At 63.5% G+C, this 14135-nt stretch overlaps 1 protein-coding gene across 7 annotated transcripts in view; it reads left to right on the forward strand.

The window, feature by feature from the left end:
* The window catches only part of DNM2 (dynamin 2), a 31448-nt gene extending 18259 nt beyond the window's left edge, over positions 1–13189 (forward strand). For 4 of the 7 annotated variants that reach the window (XM_074810754.1, XM_074810753.1, XM_074810757.1 and 1 more), the window contains 9 exons: positions 39–90; positions 932–943; positions 5626–5739; positions 8757–8866; positions 9184–9295; positions 9661–9825; positions 10570–10802; positions 10924–11178; positions 11438–13189. In XM_074810754.1, the coding sequence (XP_074666855.1) occupies positions 39–90; positions 932–943; positions 5626–5739; positions 8757–8866; positions 9184–9295; positions 9661–9825; positions 10570–10802; positions 10924–11178; positions 11438–11507 (1123 nt within the window). In that variant the 3' untranslated portion in view covers positions 11508–13189. The remainder of the gene's footprint in view (positions 1–38; positions 91–931; positions 944–5625; positions 5740–8756; positions 8867–9183; positions 9296–9660; positions 9826–10569; positions 10803–10923; positions 11179–11437) is intronic. The other 3 variants (XM_074810756.1, XM_074810759.1, XM_074810760.1) reach the window with 1 other exon arrangement.
* Positions 13190–14135: the final 946 nt, after the last annotated feature.

Below are 14135 nucleotides of genomic sequence, written 5' to 3' on the forward strand. Positions count from 1 at the left end.
CCTTTCCCTGCCTAAAGCTGCTCTTTCCCTTCTTCCAGCGCGCAGCAAAGGAACACCCAGACCAACAAGAAAAGAGCCATCCCGAATCAGGTACGGCCGCCGGCGCCCCGGCCCTCCCTCGTCGCGTGGGGCAGAGGGAGCTCTCCAGGATATCCCGCCCCGGCAGCGAGCGGAGCCACCTGGAGCCGCGTTTTGCAGCTCGGAAATCGGGATTCGAGTCGATCCATAAACTCCTTCCTTTGGGGGGGGGGATGTTTCACACTGGGGCTGGAGACGGGGAAAGACGGGAGCGTTTGCTCCGCGGGAGCTCGTCTGAAAACAGGATTCGAGTGGATCCACCAAATCCTTCCGCGAGGGATAGTTCCCGCTGGGGCTGGGGAGGACGGAGCTCCGGCTCACGCAGCGGGAGCGTTTGCTCCGCGGGAGCTCGTCTGAAAAGCAGCCGGGACGCTGCTGGGGGAGCCCCGACGCGGGGCAAGGTCTGGCCTAACTGGCCCGGTCCAGCCCCCGTCGATCCAGCGCAGCCCTGGGGTGGGTGGGGAGGGAGCGGGGGCCCAGCGGGGCGCAGGGACGTGCCCGGCAGCCGCGTCCGCCTCGGTTCTGGCTCGTCCTGCAGCCTCCCGCTTGCGCAGGGGGTTTGCTGCCCGGCGTGCGTGGCAGAGCCGCCCTGAAGTGCCCCTTTGCATGGTGTTAGGTCTTGCAGTACCTAACGCAGACATTGCCTCTTGTTTGGAAAGAATGTAATGAAATATTAACACTGTAAAATTATAATTAATAGCATGTAACTGTTTTTCTTTTGCTGTTTTTCTGCTTTTTCCTACCATTTTTGTGCTTCCTGCTCTCTTCTCCCTTCCATCACTTTGTTTTTCTCCACTGTTCTGTCTCCTCGTCCTGCTTTTTTTTTTCCCCCCTTAATTTTGCGCACCTAAAGGGTGAGATACTGGTAAGTACCCACATAGTGTGATAGTGCTGGTGGACGACACCCAGTGATGGACGTGGCCCTGCCAGAAAAACCTCCCAACCCCCAGACGCCACCTACTCGCTCCCCAGAACTGAGTGTGCTGAGGGCAGAGGAAGGACGGGATCCCCCGAGGGGAGCAACGGGGCTCCGGGGGTTTAGTGTAGAGATAGAAATTCAGTCTGACCCCTTCGTCCCCACGCCTGGGCTCTTTCGCGGCCAAAAAAAAAAAAAAAAGGGCTTGAGGCTGATCCCTGCCTGCGCCCCGACTGCGGGGCTGTCGGTGCTGCCTGTCCGCGCTGGGAACGGGGAGAGCTGGGTGCTGGGGTTCAGGGTGTGAGCCCTGGTTTTGCTGGAAGCAAGAAGCCCAAAATCTGTGGGTTTTAGTGCGGAGCTGCCGCGGTGGGACGTGGCGAGAAGCTGGTCCTTGGGCAGGGCGGTGCCTCCGCCTGCGTTGTGGGGAGGCAGCAGGGCTGGAGGCGCGTTCTCTCCCCCGAGCTGCCTTTTTTTGGGGTTGGGTCCCGACCTTGGGCCGCTGCCAGCGGATTTACCGATGCCGGCCGCGGCGTTGGCACGTAGAAATCTGGGCAAGGAGCCCTCTTCTTCGAGGTGCCACAGCTCCCAGGTGTTAGCAGCTGGGGGAGCCAAACTTTGGGGGCCAGTTGGCCACTTGGAGCCTGGTTATCGAGCCAGCAGAGCTTTTCCTCACGCGCACTCACTCCTGGGGAGGCGCAGGGCAGCGTCTCCTCCGAAGGGAAGAGAATTTCCCTGTCTAGGGGTGGAGGGGGAGGGTCCTGGCCCCGCTGCTCCAGTCTTGGAGCCGAGCATCACGCTGGCGGTCCGAGAAAATGGAAGTGTCTGAGAGGGAATTAATCTCCAAACCCCCAGTTGGGGCTTTTACAGCCTCGTGGACAGCGGCTCGGGTGTTGCCTTGGTCCTTTGGGGGTGGCCTCAGCACCCAAGTGTCTCCCTGGAGAAGGGAAATAATTTGGCTCCTGGTGGTGGGTAAAGCTGGAAGGTTGGAGCCGGCTGTGGGGGGAGTTCCTGGAGTCGGCAGCCGCACAGTCCCTCGGGCGCTGGGTGCTTTTTTGTCTCAAAAATGGGTTTTAGGAAGCAGCAGGAGGGACGTGGGGGCGAGGCCGCGCCCGTCCCGCTCGTCCCAGGGAGGTTTGTGCCTCCTGCCCGGGGACGGGCCGCGGCGTACCGACCACCGCCGCAGCGCCGGCAGCCTGGGAGAGCCCCGTGTGCGTTTCCCGTCTCTTCCAGCTGTTCAGACACTTCCATTTTCTTTTAGCACCATCCAGATGTTGCTGCTAAAACAAAGGGAGCCCCCCTCCAGGCCTGTCTCTTGCCTCCCACCTCTGATTTCTGTGCAGGGCCGCTCTCCCATCACTGGCTGTGCGGACGTGATCGTGCTGGGTGATGGGGAAGGTGGAGAGCTGATAATTAAGGATTAAAGCCCCAGCCCAGGACCGGGCGGCTTCCGATTCGGACCAGGCCGAGCTCTGAGAGCGCCGGAGCCCCTCCACCGGGGAGCTCGCCCGGCTCCCGAGCCCAAAAACCTCCCCAGTTTCAGTCGGTCTTAAAGGAACTTTCTCCTGGGCTCTCCGCTGTGCTGCTCGGTGCCAGGCACTGTGGCTCAGCCTTCCTCTCTCCTCCTCCTCCTTCTCCTCCTGCATTTCAGGACAGAGAAAGAGGCATCCTGGGTCCTGCCTCGAGCCAGCGCGCAGCTGGGGTGCCTGACTCTGCAGGTGCCCTCCCCTCCTCTACCCTTTAACAACAGAAGTCAAAGCTTTGCGCTGACGCTCCAGCTCCAGCCTTGGATCTCTCCTGAGAGAGCTCGGATCTGCCCTAAAAGCAGGTTCCCTGTCCCTTATTCCCTCCAGACCTGTCCCAGCACCTGCCAGAGCCTCCAACCCTGCTCGCAGGACTCGCTTTGCTGCTGGACCTTTTCCCTCTGCCCTTTCCTTGCCCCGATCCCTTCAACTGCTCCATCTCCTGCCTCTGTTCCTTTAAAACCAGGCTCGGTTCAAATTCAGAGATGGTTTCTAAATGGGAATTGGGGGGCTCAAACATGCCAGAGCCAATCAGAAGGTGAAATCTTTAATCTGACAACCTCTGCCGTCTTAATTTCAGGGCTCCTTCCTTCCCCTCGCCAGAAAAATCTGTATGAGTTAAGTTTTAGCTCTAGCTGCCTGTGCCCGCCGGCGCACCGAGCTTTGCCTGTGCCTAACACGGTGGATTTTGTCGTGGTTTTTACGCTGGCAGCCGCCTGAGCAGCCCGCAAACGAGCACGGCCTCAGCCCCGTCCCGCAGCGGGTTCCCCCAGCAGCAGCCTCGGCGCGGAAGGGCTGGCACCGGCTCTACGCCCTTAGTCCCGGTGTTGAGATTAAAGCCCTGCCTTGGTCTCGGGCGCAGCTGCTCAGGGCTGGTTCCCGTACAAGCCGTAACAAACTCCGCGTCTCGCTCGTGTCTAACTCTTCTCTGCTTAACCGTGAGGGTTGTTTGTCCTCCCTCCCATCCATGCTTTGGACTGACCCCAATCAACCCCCCCCCCCGGTGCATTTTCCCCACGTCTGCCCATGAACTAACCCGTGTGGTGGTACTAACCCCTGGCAAACGCTGGCCTGCAAAAGCCGCGGGGCTGGGGCACCGCAGGGCCCCTCAAGTGTCCTGTAACGTGGGACGCGGCTCCCGCAGCGGGGACACGCGTGGGGGTGCTGAAGGGGGAGGGGGTTATTTGTGCTACTCCCGGCTCAGCCGGACTCTCCCTAAATCCGTCGGGTCCTCGCCGGGGAGTTTTTCGGGCTCTGGCAGCCATCGGTGTTGCTGTTTGCGAGGCAGCTCCTGCCCCGGGGAGGTCTGACCCCCTCGCTGCCACCCGGAGCAGCCGGCGCCCCAGGGTGGGGTGTCACAGCAGAAGCAGCCGCCTTGGGGGACCCTCCGTCCCCCCTTGTTACCGGGGAGCGGGTCGCTTGCAGGCAGACCAGTGTCCGGAACCGTGGTCCGGCTGCGCGGCTCACGGAGCAAAACCGCGGGGGGGATGGTGAGAAACGCCGCTGCCCTGCGGCCCCGGGAGGGTGAGGGACCCTGAGCTCAGCCTAAAGGCCTCTGGGGGCTGGGCTGGGCCGGGCTGGGCCACAGTGACCTTCCTCTGGGTACAATAACTCCCGGAACAATGGAGGAGCCCCGCCAGGCAGAGCGTGATCCCGCCTGCCTTTGAAACACTTCGGAATCTCCCAGTTTGCCCTGGAGATGGTGGCCGTGTGGCCGGTGGAAGGCAGCCTGTCTCGGGGGGAGGCCAGGCAGGGTCTAGCCCTCTGCTCGGCTCGCTAGGCCCGGCCCAGCCCTGGACAGTCCGGACTCCTGGCTCGGAGCGATCCTGGCACATCTCCGTCACCGGCTCTCGCGGCCGCCAGCGGTTGGTGGTGATTCAGGATGTTTCCCGATGGGGCTGTGCTGCCGCTGAGGTGCTCCCTGCAACGGTGGAAGTTGTTCCACGAGGATTTTTGTCTTGGGAAAGCCGTTACGGGCACGGGGGATGCTCCTTAGCAGCAGGCGGGTGGTTCCCCTCGAGCTCTGGTGGTGCCGAGGCAGGCGCGGGCTGCTGTCACGAGGGCTTGGCTGGGTGGTGGCTGCATCGCGTGAGCGTCCTCGCCACCGGCCATTGGCTCCCCGGGCTGGTTGAGGACAGGGAACGCTCCCACCTGCACCAGGCAGCGCGGTCCCTCGTGCACCGTGTCGCGAAAAACCGCCGCTTGCAACGTCAGGCTTTGGCAACCTCACTTCAGCACGCTGCTGCCCCGATTGCCGGCGGCTGCTGCTCCGTGTCGCGTGTCAGGTCTGTCCGCGGGCTGCCAGGGAGCCTTTCACCGGTGGCTACGAGCCGGCTAGTCCTGCCAGGGAGCGGGTTTTGGGCGAGAAACACAGGATTCCTTGGTTATAACGAGGCTGAGGGCTGCCTCGGCCGCGCTCGGCGAGGGCGCGTGCTCGCGGAGACCCCGAGCGGAGCAGGGATGGGGAGAGCTGCTCTGGTAGCCGCTGCGCTGGGTAAGTTGCTCCTTTCTCCTGGGGATGTGCCCCAGCCGAGGGGGCTCGGTTGGGCTCCCCAGACTTTTCTGTGCCTTGACGGCGGGCGGCACGACGGCGGCTTCGAAACGGCCGGGATGGAGGCGGAGATCTGCTTTTTGTGGGGCTCCCGGCACTGCCGTGCTGCGGGACACCCCAAAACAGCCCTTGGGGCAGCTGCGCTCCTCTCTTACACCCAAGAATTCCTGCCTCATCCCGCCGGGGCACTGGAGCTTCTGCTCTCCACCCCCTCTCCTGTCGGGGCTGCTGCTGGCTGCCCCCGTGGAGTTCCCGTGGCGCCGGGTTTGGATCTGACCGTGCCGCCGGCCTGGCCGGGGCCTCGCTGCTTTTCTGGCTGCGGGAGCTGGGAGAGCTCCGGGCATCCCCCCGCCTGCTGCTGCCTTTGAGAGAGGGACTCTGGAAATCTGCCTGGGCGAGGGTCTGCTGAGGCTTTCTGTGAAGGGTCGAGGTGGGCTTCTGAGCTGAGGGGCACTTGGCCTTGCTCTCCGTCGGGGGATCTGCCCCGGGGACCCCACGGTAGCCTGTAACCTCGTCTTCCTTCCTCCCCCCGCCCCCCACCACCGCTCCTCTGCCTCCAGGTGATCCGCAGGGGCTGGCTGACCATCAACAACATCAGCATCATGAAGGGAGGCTCCAAGGAGTACTGGTTCGTGCTGACGGCCGAGTCGTTGTCCTGGTACAAGGATGAGGAGGTACGTGTGCGGAGGGGGGCGGGAGGGGGTTTTGGGGGGAGGCTCTGCCGCTCGCGGGGCTCGCCTGAGGAGATCCCGGGGCTGGGGTGGGGGCAGAATGAGCACCCGGGGATTAATTAGCGCCGTCCGTCCGTCCGGCGGCGTGCAGGAGCGTGGGTCTCCTCTGGAGGGTGCCCTGCCCACACCGCACAGTCCCCGCCAGCAAATTCCCCGTCTCCAGACACTCGGGATTGGGTAAACACAGATAAACCGGGAGACGCTGGAGGTCCTGCGGGATCCAGGCACCCGGCCCAGCCTGGGGGGTGGCCAGACCTCCAGGAGGGATTGGGGACCTCCCTGCCCCCTCCCGGCCCCCTCACCCCGCTCGCTCTGGCCCTGGGGCCAGGAAAACCCCCGGCGCTTGGCTGCGGGTACAGCAAAACTCAGTCGGTTGATCGTCACCGAGCCCCGAGCCCCCCCCTCGGCCCTTCCCCGTGGGGTTGCCGCACTGGTTTTGCATCAAAAGCCGCGCTCGGGCAGGACGGGGTTTGGATCCCCACGTCGGGGTCGAGCTGCTGCTGCTGAGCGGGGAAAGGTCTTTGAGGCTGGAGGGAAACGGGCTCAGGGTGGGCAGGAGCTGGCCACGGCCCGTGGCACCCTCCGGGCAGGGACCCGGCCACCCACCCCCCTCCAGAGCCACCCCCTGAGCGTGGGGACGCCGAGGGGACCCCATTCCCTCCGCTCCGGGGGTTTCTGTGCGCCGGGACCCCGCAGATCCCCCTGTTATTCCCTGCTGGGTGTCTGGGAGGGGCCGCTGCTGCCCCCAGACCCATTTGTGAGGGGATCTGCTGCCCCCTCCCCGCTGGGAGCTGGAAAGGGCGTTTCACCGCTCAAACCCAAAGCGATTTCTTTCGGGCTCAACCCTCCCGGGAAGGGGATGGCAGCAGGACCGGCACCTTCCCTGCGGGCGCCGGCATCTCCTCCGCGGCGTCGTGTTCTCGGCCGCTTTCAGATTTTCAGATTTTCCACCATTTCCGCCCCCACAGGCTGCGGATCAGCCGCGATCTCGCCCTTCCCCTTACGTCACCGGCCGAGGCTGTGGTGGGGTTGGGGCAGGGGGGGGGTGGCCGCCTCACAGGGAGTTTTTGGGGGGACACAAGGGGTTCGGTGCCTCGCCAGGGCCCAGCACGCGGGTCAGAAAAAGAGACGTGAACACAACTTTTATTTCCCGGGAGCCGCTCGGCAGCTGGACGTGGGGCGCGGGGGCAGAGCCCCGGCTTCCTTTGTTCATCCTTTATCCTCCGAGCGAGCTGTGAAGGTGAACGTCTCTCCCCGACCGCGGAGTCGGATTTTAACCTCGCTTCCCCCCGCCCCAAGCCCCCTTTTTAAATCTGCCTCCTAAAAGAGAAGGAAACGTGTTGAGCTGATAAACCCCCCCTCCGGCGTGCTCCCCCCCCCCCTCTCAGAGCCCGCCGGTGCTCCCCCGGTTTCCTGCCCAGAGGCCTCTCGGGGGGCACGTCTGGCCCCTCCGCGGCGGGTAATGAGAACCAGCCGGCCGGGGATGAATGAGGCTCTGTCTTCTGCAAGCCCAGCTCTCCCTGCCCCCCTCCTGCCACCCACCCCCCCCAAACCCCCGCCGTTACAAAATGAACCGCCGGGAGCTGCTATAAGCCGGCACCCAGCACCCCGGGGGTTTGGGGAGGGGGTGCTGGGGGGGTGCAGCCCACCCTCTCGCCTCCCCGCTGCAAGGTTGAGGGGGGGGGGGGGGAAGAGCGGGGAGCGCTGCCCGGCCGGGCTCCCCCCTCGGCTCTGCCCTCCCATCCCGCGCCGAGGCGAAAACACCAACCCCAAAACCACGCCGCCTCCGCCACTCGGAGCGAAACTCGGTTTAATCTGCCCCAAAAAGGGCCGAGTCCGGGCTCGCTCCCCGCCTTACCTTGGGGTGCTGGGGCGCTGCTGGGGCGCTGCTCGGCCAAACCCGATCTAACCAATGTGCAGACTACTGTACAACGTTAAACCCTCCTGAACAGGTAGTCTGAACACTGGGCAGGCTGGGCTGGAGTCTCCGGCTTCCCACGGCATCCACGGGGGTGGCTTTTATTTTTAATTTCTCCCCCTCCCGTTTTTTTGGTTGGTTTTTTTTTTTGTTTTTTTTTTTTTAATAAGGAGAGAAGCCCGATGGGCGAAAGGAAACTGCTTTGTCTCTCTTCTGACGTGGCAAAGTCCTTGCAACCGAATCCAGTCTGGAAAAAAGTTGTGGGTTTTTCAGGAAATCATGAGGAGGAGTGTGGGGCGGCGGTGGAAGGGGGGCGGAGGGGGGGAAGGCTTTGGGTTCGTGGCCTCTCTACAAAGGCGAACGTCACTTTTTGGGACCGTGTGCGCAGCATCTGGAGACAAAGTGGAGCTGGAGCTGTTCTAAACAATTCCAGATGTGGCGTTTCGGCAGCGACTCGGCTGGGGTGGCCCCTCGGCGGGGCTGGAGAGCGGCCTCAACCCGCGGCCGCCTTCGTGCCAGACGGCGAGGCCCCGGCTCCCTCCGGCAGGGCCGGGCACCGGGGTGGGGGGGCCCTTCCCGGGGCTCCGGTGGAGCCGACCCCATCCCGAGCCAAGGGCGGGCGGCCGTGGCGCAGGCAGGGCTGCCCGCGCGCCCGGAGGGACCAAATCCCTTTCTCCGGTGGTTTTTGGCACTGCCGGATGCGTCCTCGGAAAGGCCGAGGGACACCGGGGACCCCTGGTCCGTTCTTGTGCCGGGGCCGCGATCCCGAGCGATGCTGCTTCGGGGGGAGGCTCCTGGGGGGGGCAGATTGCTCCGGCCCAGATAAACCCTCAGCTGGGCGACCGCGTGCTGGGGACTGAGCCAAAAGCGGCTCTTGGTGGCCCTTCTCGGGTGGGAATCGCCGCCGCTCAGTCGCAGGAGCCCTGGTTGGTCCCCGCCGTGTCTTCGGGGGTTGGGATTTTGTTCCCCTCAGGGTGGCTGATGAGCGTCAGCGAAACCGCGCGCGCTCGCTCTCATCCCTCCCTCTCGTCCCCTCTTCCAGGAGAAGGAGAAGAAATACATGTTGCCTTTGGATAATTTGAAAATCAGGGACGTGGAGAAGGGGTTTATGTCCAACAAACACGTCTTTGCCATCTTCAACACGGAGCAGAGGTGAGGGCTGGGAGTGGGAGCTGCCGTGGCCGGGCACCTCCCGAAATCCCTCAGCTCTCCGGGTGTCGCGCCGGGGGCTCCGGGCGCTGCCGGCCACGCTCCGGGGTTCTGCCCTTCCCCCGGGCACCGCCGGTCCGTGCGTCCGCCTTCCCCGGCGTCGTGCTCCGAGGCGGGAGCGGCTGTGAGCTGGTGGGGGAGGATTTCTCCGGAGGAAGCCGCCGCTTGCCAATATTTATAGACACGTTCGGGAGGGATTTCGGGCTTCCGCGGGCTCCCCGGTGCCATCCTCACCCCCGGCTCTGCTCCGTCTTCCCTAGGAACGTGTACAAAGATCTGCGGCAGATCGAGCTGGCCTGCGACTCCCAGGAAGACGTGGACAGCTGGAAAGCCTCCTTCCTCCGGGCGGGAGTTTACCCCGAGAAAGACCAAGTAAACACTCGCTCTGCCTCGTGCGAGCCCCCCCGGTGCAGGCTGGCCGGGGGGTGCTGCCTGAGGAGCCGTCGGGCTTGGGAGCTCCTGGCTTGGGGCCCAGTAGGTTCTCGGATACCCTGGAAAATGCCGCGGTATCGCAGAAGAGGACGAACGTTTTCTACTGCGGCGCTAGTTTGTGCCGCCCGACCGATGGATCTAAGTCGTTCCGGGCTACAAAATAAACTCTTGTTTCAAAAAAAAAAAAAGCATCCGCGTAGGATGGAAATAGGCGGACGGGACAGGGAATAAGTGTGGAGCAGAGGGGTTTCTTTCCGGGGCTCTCAGATCCCGGCAGTAATTTGTGCCCTGCTTTCCCTGAGCAGACTGAGAACGAGGACGGCGCCCAGGAGAACACCTTCTCCATGGACCCGCAGCTGGAGCGCCAGGTGGAAACCATCCGCAACCTTGTCGACTCCTACGTCGGCATCATCAACAAGTCCATCCGGGACCTCATGCCAAAGACCATAATGCACCTCATGATCAATAATGTGAGTTATTATTTCATAATTATTAATGGAGAGGTTGGGGCTGGTCTCTGCTCCCAGGGAATTAGTGACAGAACGAGAGGGAACGGCTTGAAACTGCAACAGGGGAGGGTCAGGCTGGACAGGAGGGAAAAATGTTTCCCCGGCAGAGTGGTCAGAGAGTGGAACAGGCTGCCCAGGGAGGGGGTGGAGTCCCCACCCCTGGGGGGGTTTAAGGGCCGTTTGGATGAGCTGTGGGGGGATGTGGGGTAGGGGAGAACTTTGCAGAGTCGGGCTGAGGGTTGGACTCGATGACCCCGAGGGGCTTTTCCAGCCTGAAGGATTCTGCGATGCTGAGTTGGGGGGTGCAGGGGGGTGGAACCTGGGGGGCTGCAGCCCCTCCGGAGCAATGGGAGCTTCTGGGGCCGGGGATTTTGGGGTTCTCTGGGCAGTCCCGGGCCGTGCTCGGCGTTAGGGCTGTGGCACAGGTGTCACCGAGCCAGAACAGTGAGATTTGGTAATCTCGGGATTCTTAATTTTTACATCTTTGTGCTGAGAAGGCGCCTGGGGTCTCGGCGTTCGCTCCCCCCTAGTTCTGGCAAACCGCAGACGCCGAACCATCCTCCAGGGCTCCGCGCACCTTCCGGAGCCGGGAGAGGAGCCCCCCGGCCCCCTGCGCCTTCGGGCCCTCCAGCCCCTCCTCCTGCGCCTGCCACCGTGCCAGGTTTGCAGCCTCGGGGCTGACCCTCGCTCGCTGTTTCTCGTTAGACCAAGGATTTCATCCACTCGGAGCTGCTGGCCTACCTGTACTCCTCCGCCGACCAGAACAGCCTGATGGAGGAGTCGGCCGACCAGGCGCAGCGCAGGGACGACATGTTGCGCATGTACCACGCGCTGAAAGAGGCCTTGAACATCATCGGCGACATCAGCACCAGCACCGTCTCCACGCCGGTGCCGCCGCCCGTGGACGACACGTGGCTGCAGACCAGCACCGGCCACAGGTGGGTTTGGCGGCGGGAATCGATGGGAATTCCTGGATTTGGGGTTTTTTTTATCCCTGGGGGAAGGGGGGGCTGTGAGCCGGCAGCGCTCCCTTCCCTGAGGTACTTTCTCTCTCCGCAGCCCCCCGCCGCAGCGCAGACCCCCCTCCGCCGTCCTGCCGCCGGGCCGACCGCCGGCCGTGCGGGGCCCGACGCCGGGGCCCCCCCTCATCCCCATCCCCGCGGGGGGACCCTCCTCTTTCGCCGCTCCCCCCATCCCCTCACGCCCGGGACCCCAGAACATCTTCGCTGCTAATAACGACCCCTTCTCGGCCCCCCCTCAGATCCCGTCGCGGCCGGCACGCATCCCCCCCGGCATTCCTCCTGGCGTGCCCAGGTAAGAGACCCCCGTTTCGGCAGCTCCCCGGTGCCGCCGAGTGGGGGGGGCCCTCACCGTGGCCCCCCAGGGTCCCCTTTTTCCCTGCGGAAGGATCGGTGCCGGTTGCTGGTCCCACCGTGGCACACGCCGGAGGTTGGGGGGCTCGCGTGCCACCAGCCGGCAGGGACAGGGGGTCCCGCAGGGACGGGGGGGGTCCCGCTAGGACGTGGCCTCGAGCCCCCCCACGCTCACGCCTCTGTTCCCCTTCTCTCTGCAGCCGAAGACCCCCGGCCGCGCCGAACCGGCCCACCATTATCCGACCGGCCGAACCCTCCCTGCTCGATTAACCGCCGCGGGGCTGGTAGCGACTCCCGGGCGGCTGCCGCTTCCCTTTGCCGTTTTTTTTTTTTTTTGGGGGGGGGGGGGGCGGGGAGGGGAAAAAACAAACAAACAAAAAAACCAAACCCAAACCACACACCCCGCGTCTAATCTCTTGTTTTTAAACCCATCCCACCCGCCATCGGGCCGGAGAAGCCCCCGCCGTGCCCAGCCCCGCTCTGGCCCCCCCCCCGACGATAAACCGCGGAGGATTATATATTTTTTTGGGGGGGGGGTTGAATATTGCACTTTTTGTCAGAAATCCCCCCTCCCTTACTTCTCCCCCGCCCTCCGGCACGCACCGGCGGTGCTGGGGGGTGGCTTGAATGTACGCGGCGGGGCCGGGAGCGCTCGGGGGGGGTCGACTCGAGCTGTCGCCCCCCGGAATCGGGGCCGGTCGGGTCCCCGCCTGTTCGCTTCTTCCTCCTTTTCCTCCTCTTCCCCCCCCTCTTCCCTCCCCCAGAATTTTTGTATTAATATATTATATATAAAACTTAGCGATTTTTGGTTTTCTCTCCCAAACCTGAAAGTCGATTGCTAATCTTGACCATAGTCTATATTTCAGTTTTTATAGCTTTTGAGGAAAATTTATATATGGAAAATGATGGGACTTGCGATTTGCTAATAAATCTAATCCGCCGCAAAGCAGGAGCAGCCTCTCCCCGTAGTCGTCCCCGCGCCAGGCGCCGGCTCAGCACCGAACCTCAGGTATTTCCTCCGCTCCGCACCCGGCGCCCGCCGCGAAAAGAGACTGGAATAACGCGGGGGGGGGGGGCGATACCGGCCCCTCCCGGCCCCCTCCGCGTCCTCCCGGTTTGTCGTCACCGCCACCCCGCGCCCACAGCGGTTTTTGGGGCTCCCGGGGAGGAGGAGGAGGAGGAGGAGGGAGTGTTTCACCCCGCTGCCCCCCCCCCCCCCAGCCAGGCTCTGCCCGGGGGGGGTTCGGCTCTGGGGGTGCCTGGAGCTGGGGGGGAGCTTTGCTCCCCCCCACCCCCCCGCCTCTGCCTTGGACCCCGGTGTCGTCCCCGGCTGCCCCGCCGGGCTCTGCCTGGGAGCAGAGTTGTAAATATTTTTACAGACTGTATTAATTGTATAAAAAAAAAGGAAAAGGAAAAAAAAAAAAAACCACCAACAAAAACACAAAACAACGATAATGTAGATTTTTAAAAGCCTCCAGGCCAGCCCGGCCGCGGGGTCGGGGCTGCGGCGCTGCCTTAACCGCCCCCTCCGCAGCAAGGGGGCCCAATTAATCCATTAACGAGCCCGAGCGGCCGCGCTGGCCGGTGGCCATCAGCCCCCGCTCCAGCCAGGCCCCCCCCCGCCCCCCGCCGGGTTTTGGGGGGCCGGGGGCAGCCCCGGCACGGCCGCTCTGCGCAGCCTCGCCCCCCCTTCCTGGCCAGGGGGGGGTCCCGGCCGGCGCTTGCCCTTCCTGCTCGCCTGTTGCCACCGTTGCCGTGGCTCGGGGACCCCCCCCTCCTCCTCGCTCCCCCCCCCCCCCCCCCCACCCCATCTGGCCAAACCCCGGCGCCCGCCGCTCCGCTCCCCCCGTTTGCCAACGTGTAAGTGCCTCCGGTCTGATCCTATTAATGAACTAAAAAAAAAATTAAAAAAATAAGGGAAACAAACAAAAAAAAATAAAAATACAAACGTTGCGGTGAGTCTCCGGCGCTTTGGGGGGGGTGGGGGGTGGTCTCACCCTTTGTGTCGCCCTCCTGCCTTTTCCTCCAGTGGGTGATTGCTGGGGGGGGGGTGTCAAATAAAGGGGAGATTTGGGGGGGGGGTCTCGCATCAAACAGGGCTTTGGGGGTCTCAAAATCAAACGGGGCTTTTGGGGGGGTGTTGACTCAAATGGGCTTTGGGGGTCTCAAACTGGACTTTTGGGGGGGTCTCAAACGGGGATTTTGGGGGTTTTGAATGAAATGGGGCTTTGGGGCGGGTCTCACCTCAAATGGGGCTTGGGGGGGGTCTCACTCAAATGGGGCTTTGGGGGGGGTCTCACCTCAAATGGGGCTTTGGGGGGGGTCTCACATCAGATGGGGCTTTGGGGGGGGGTCTCACCTCAAATGGGGCTTTGGGGGGGGTCTCACATCAGATGGGGGCTTTGGGGGGGGGTCTCACCTCAAATGGGGCTTTGGGGGGGGTCTCACATCAGATGGGGCTTTGGGGGGGGGTCTCACCTCAAATGGGGCTTTGGGGGGGGTCTCACATCAGATGGGGCTTTGGGGGGGGGTCTCACCTCAAATGGGGCTTTGGGGGGGTCTCACATCAGATGGGGCTTGGGGGGGGGGTCTCACCTCAAATGGGGCTTTGGGGGGGGTCTCCCTGTTCCCTCATTCTCAAGGTGCCGCTTGGGTGATTCAGCCCCTCCTGAGCTTAAATAAAACCGGGGGGGAACAGGGGGTTTCCCCAGCCCCCCCCTCCCCACTGGGCACGTCTCTGTCCCAGCTCCGTTTTAGCCAAGATTTCACTGACGGCTGTTTGAACCCCAAATCTTTATTATTCACATCAAACCGTAGAGCCGAGGCCGGACCCTGCGCCGGGGCTGGGCCGTGGGGGGGGCGCAGGCGCTGGGGGGGGGGGGCGGTTCTGCCCTCGGC

This window comes from Strix aluco, chromosome 38, assembly GCF_031877795.1.
Source record: "Strix aluco isolate bStrAlu1 chromosome 38, bStrAlu1.hap1, whole genome shotgun sequence".
NCBI lineage: Eukaryota > Metazoa > Chordata > Aves > Strigiformes > Strigidae > Strix > Strix aluco.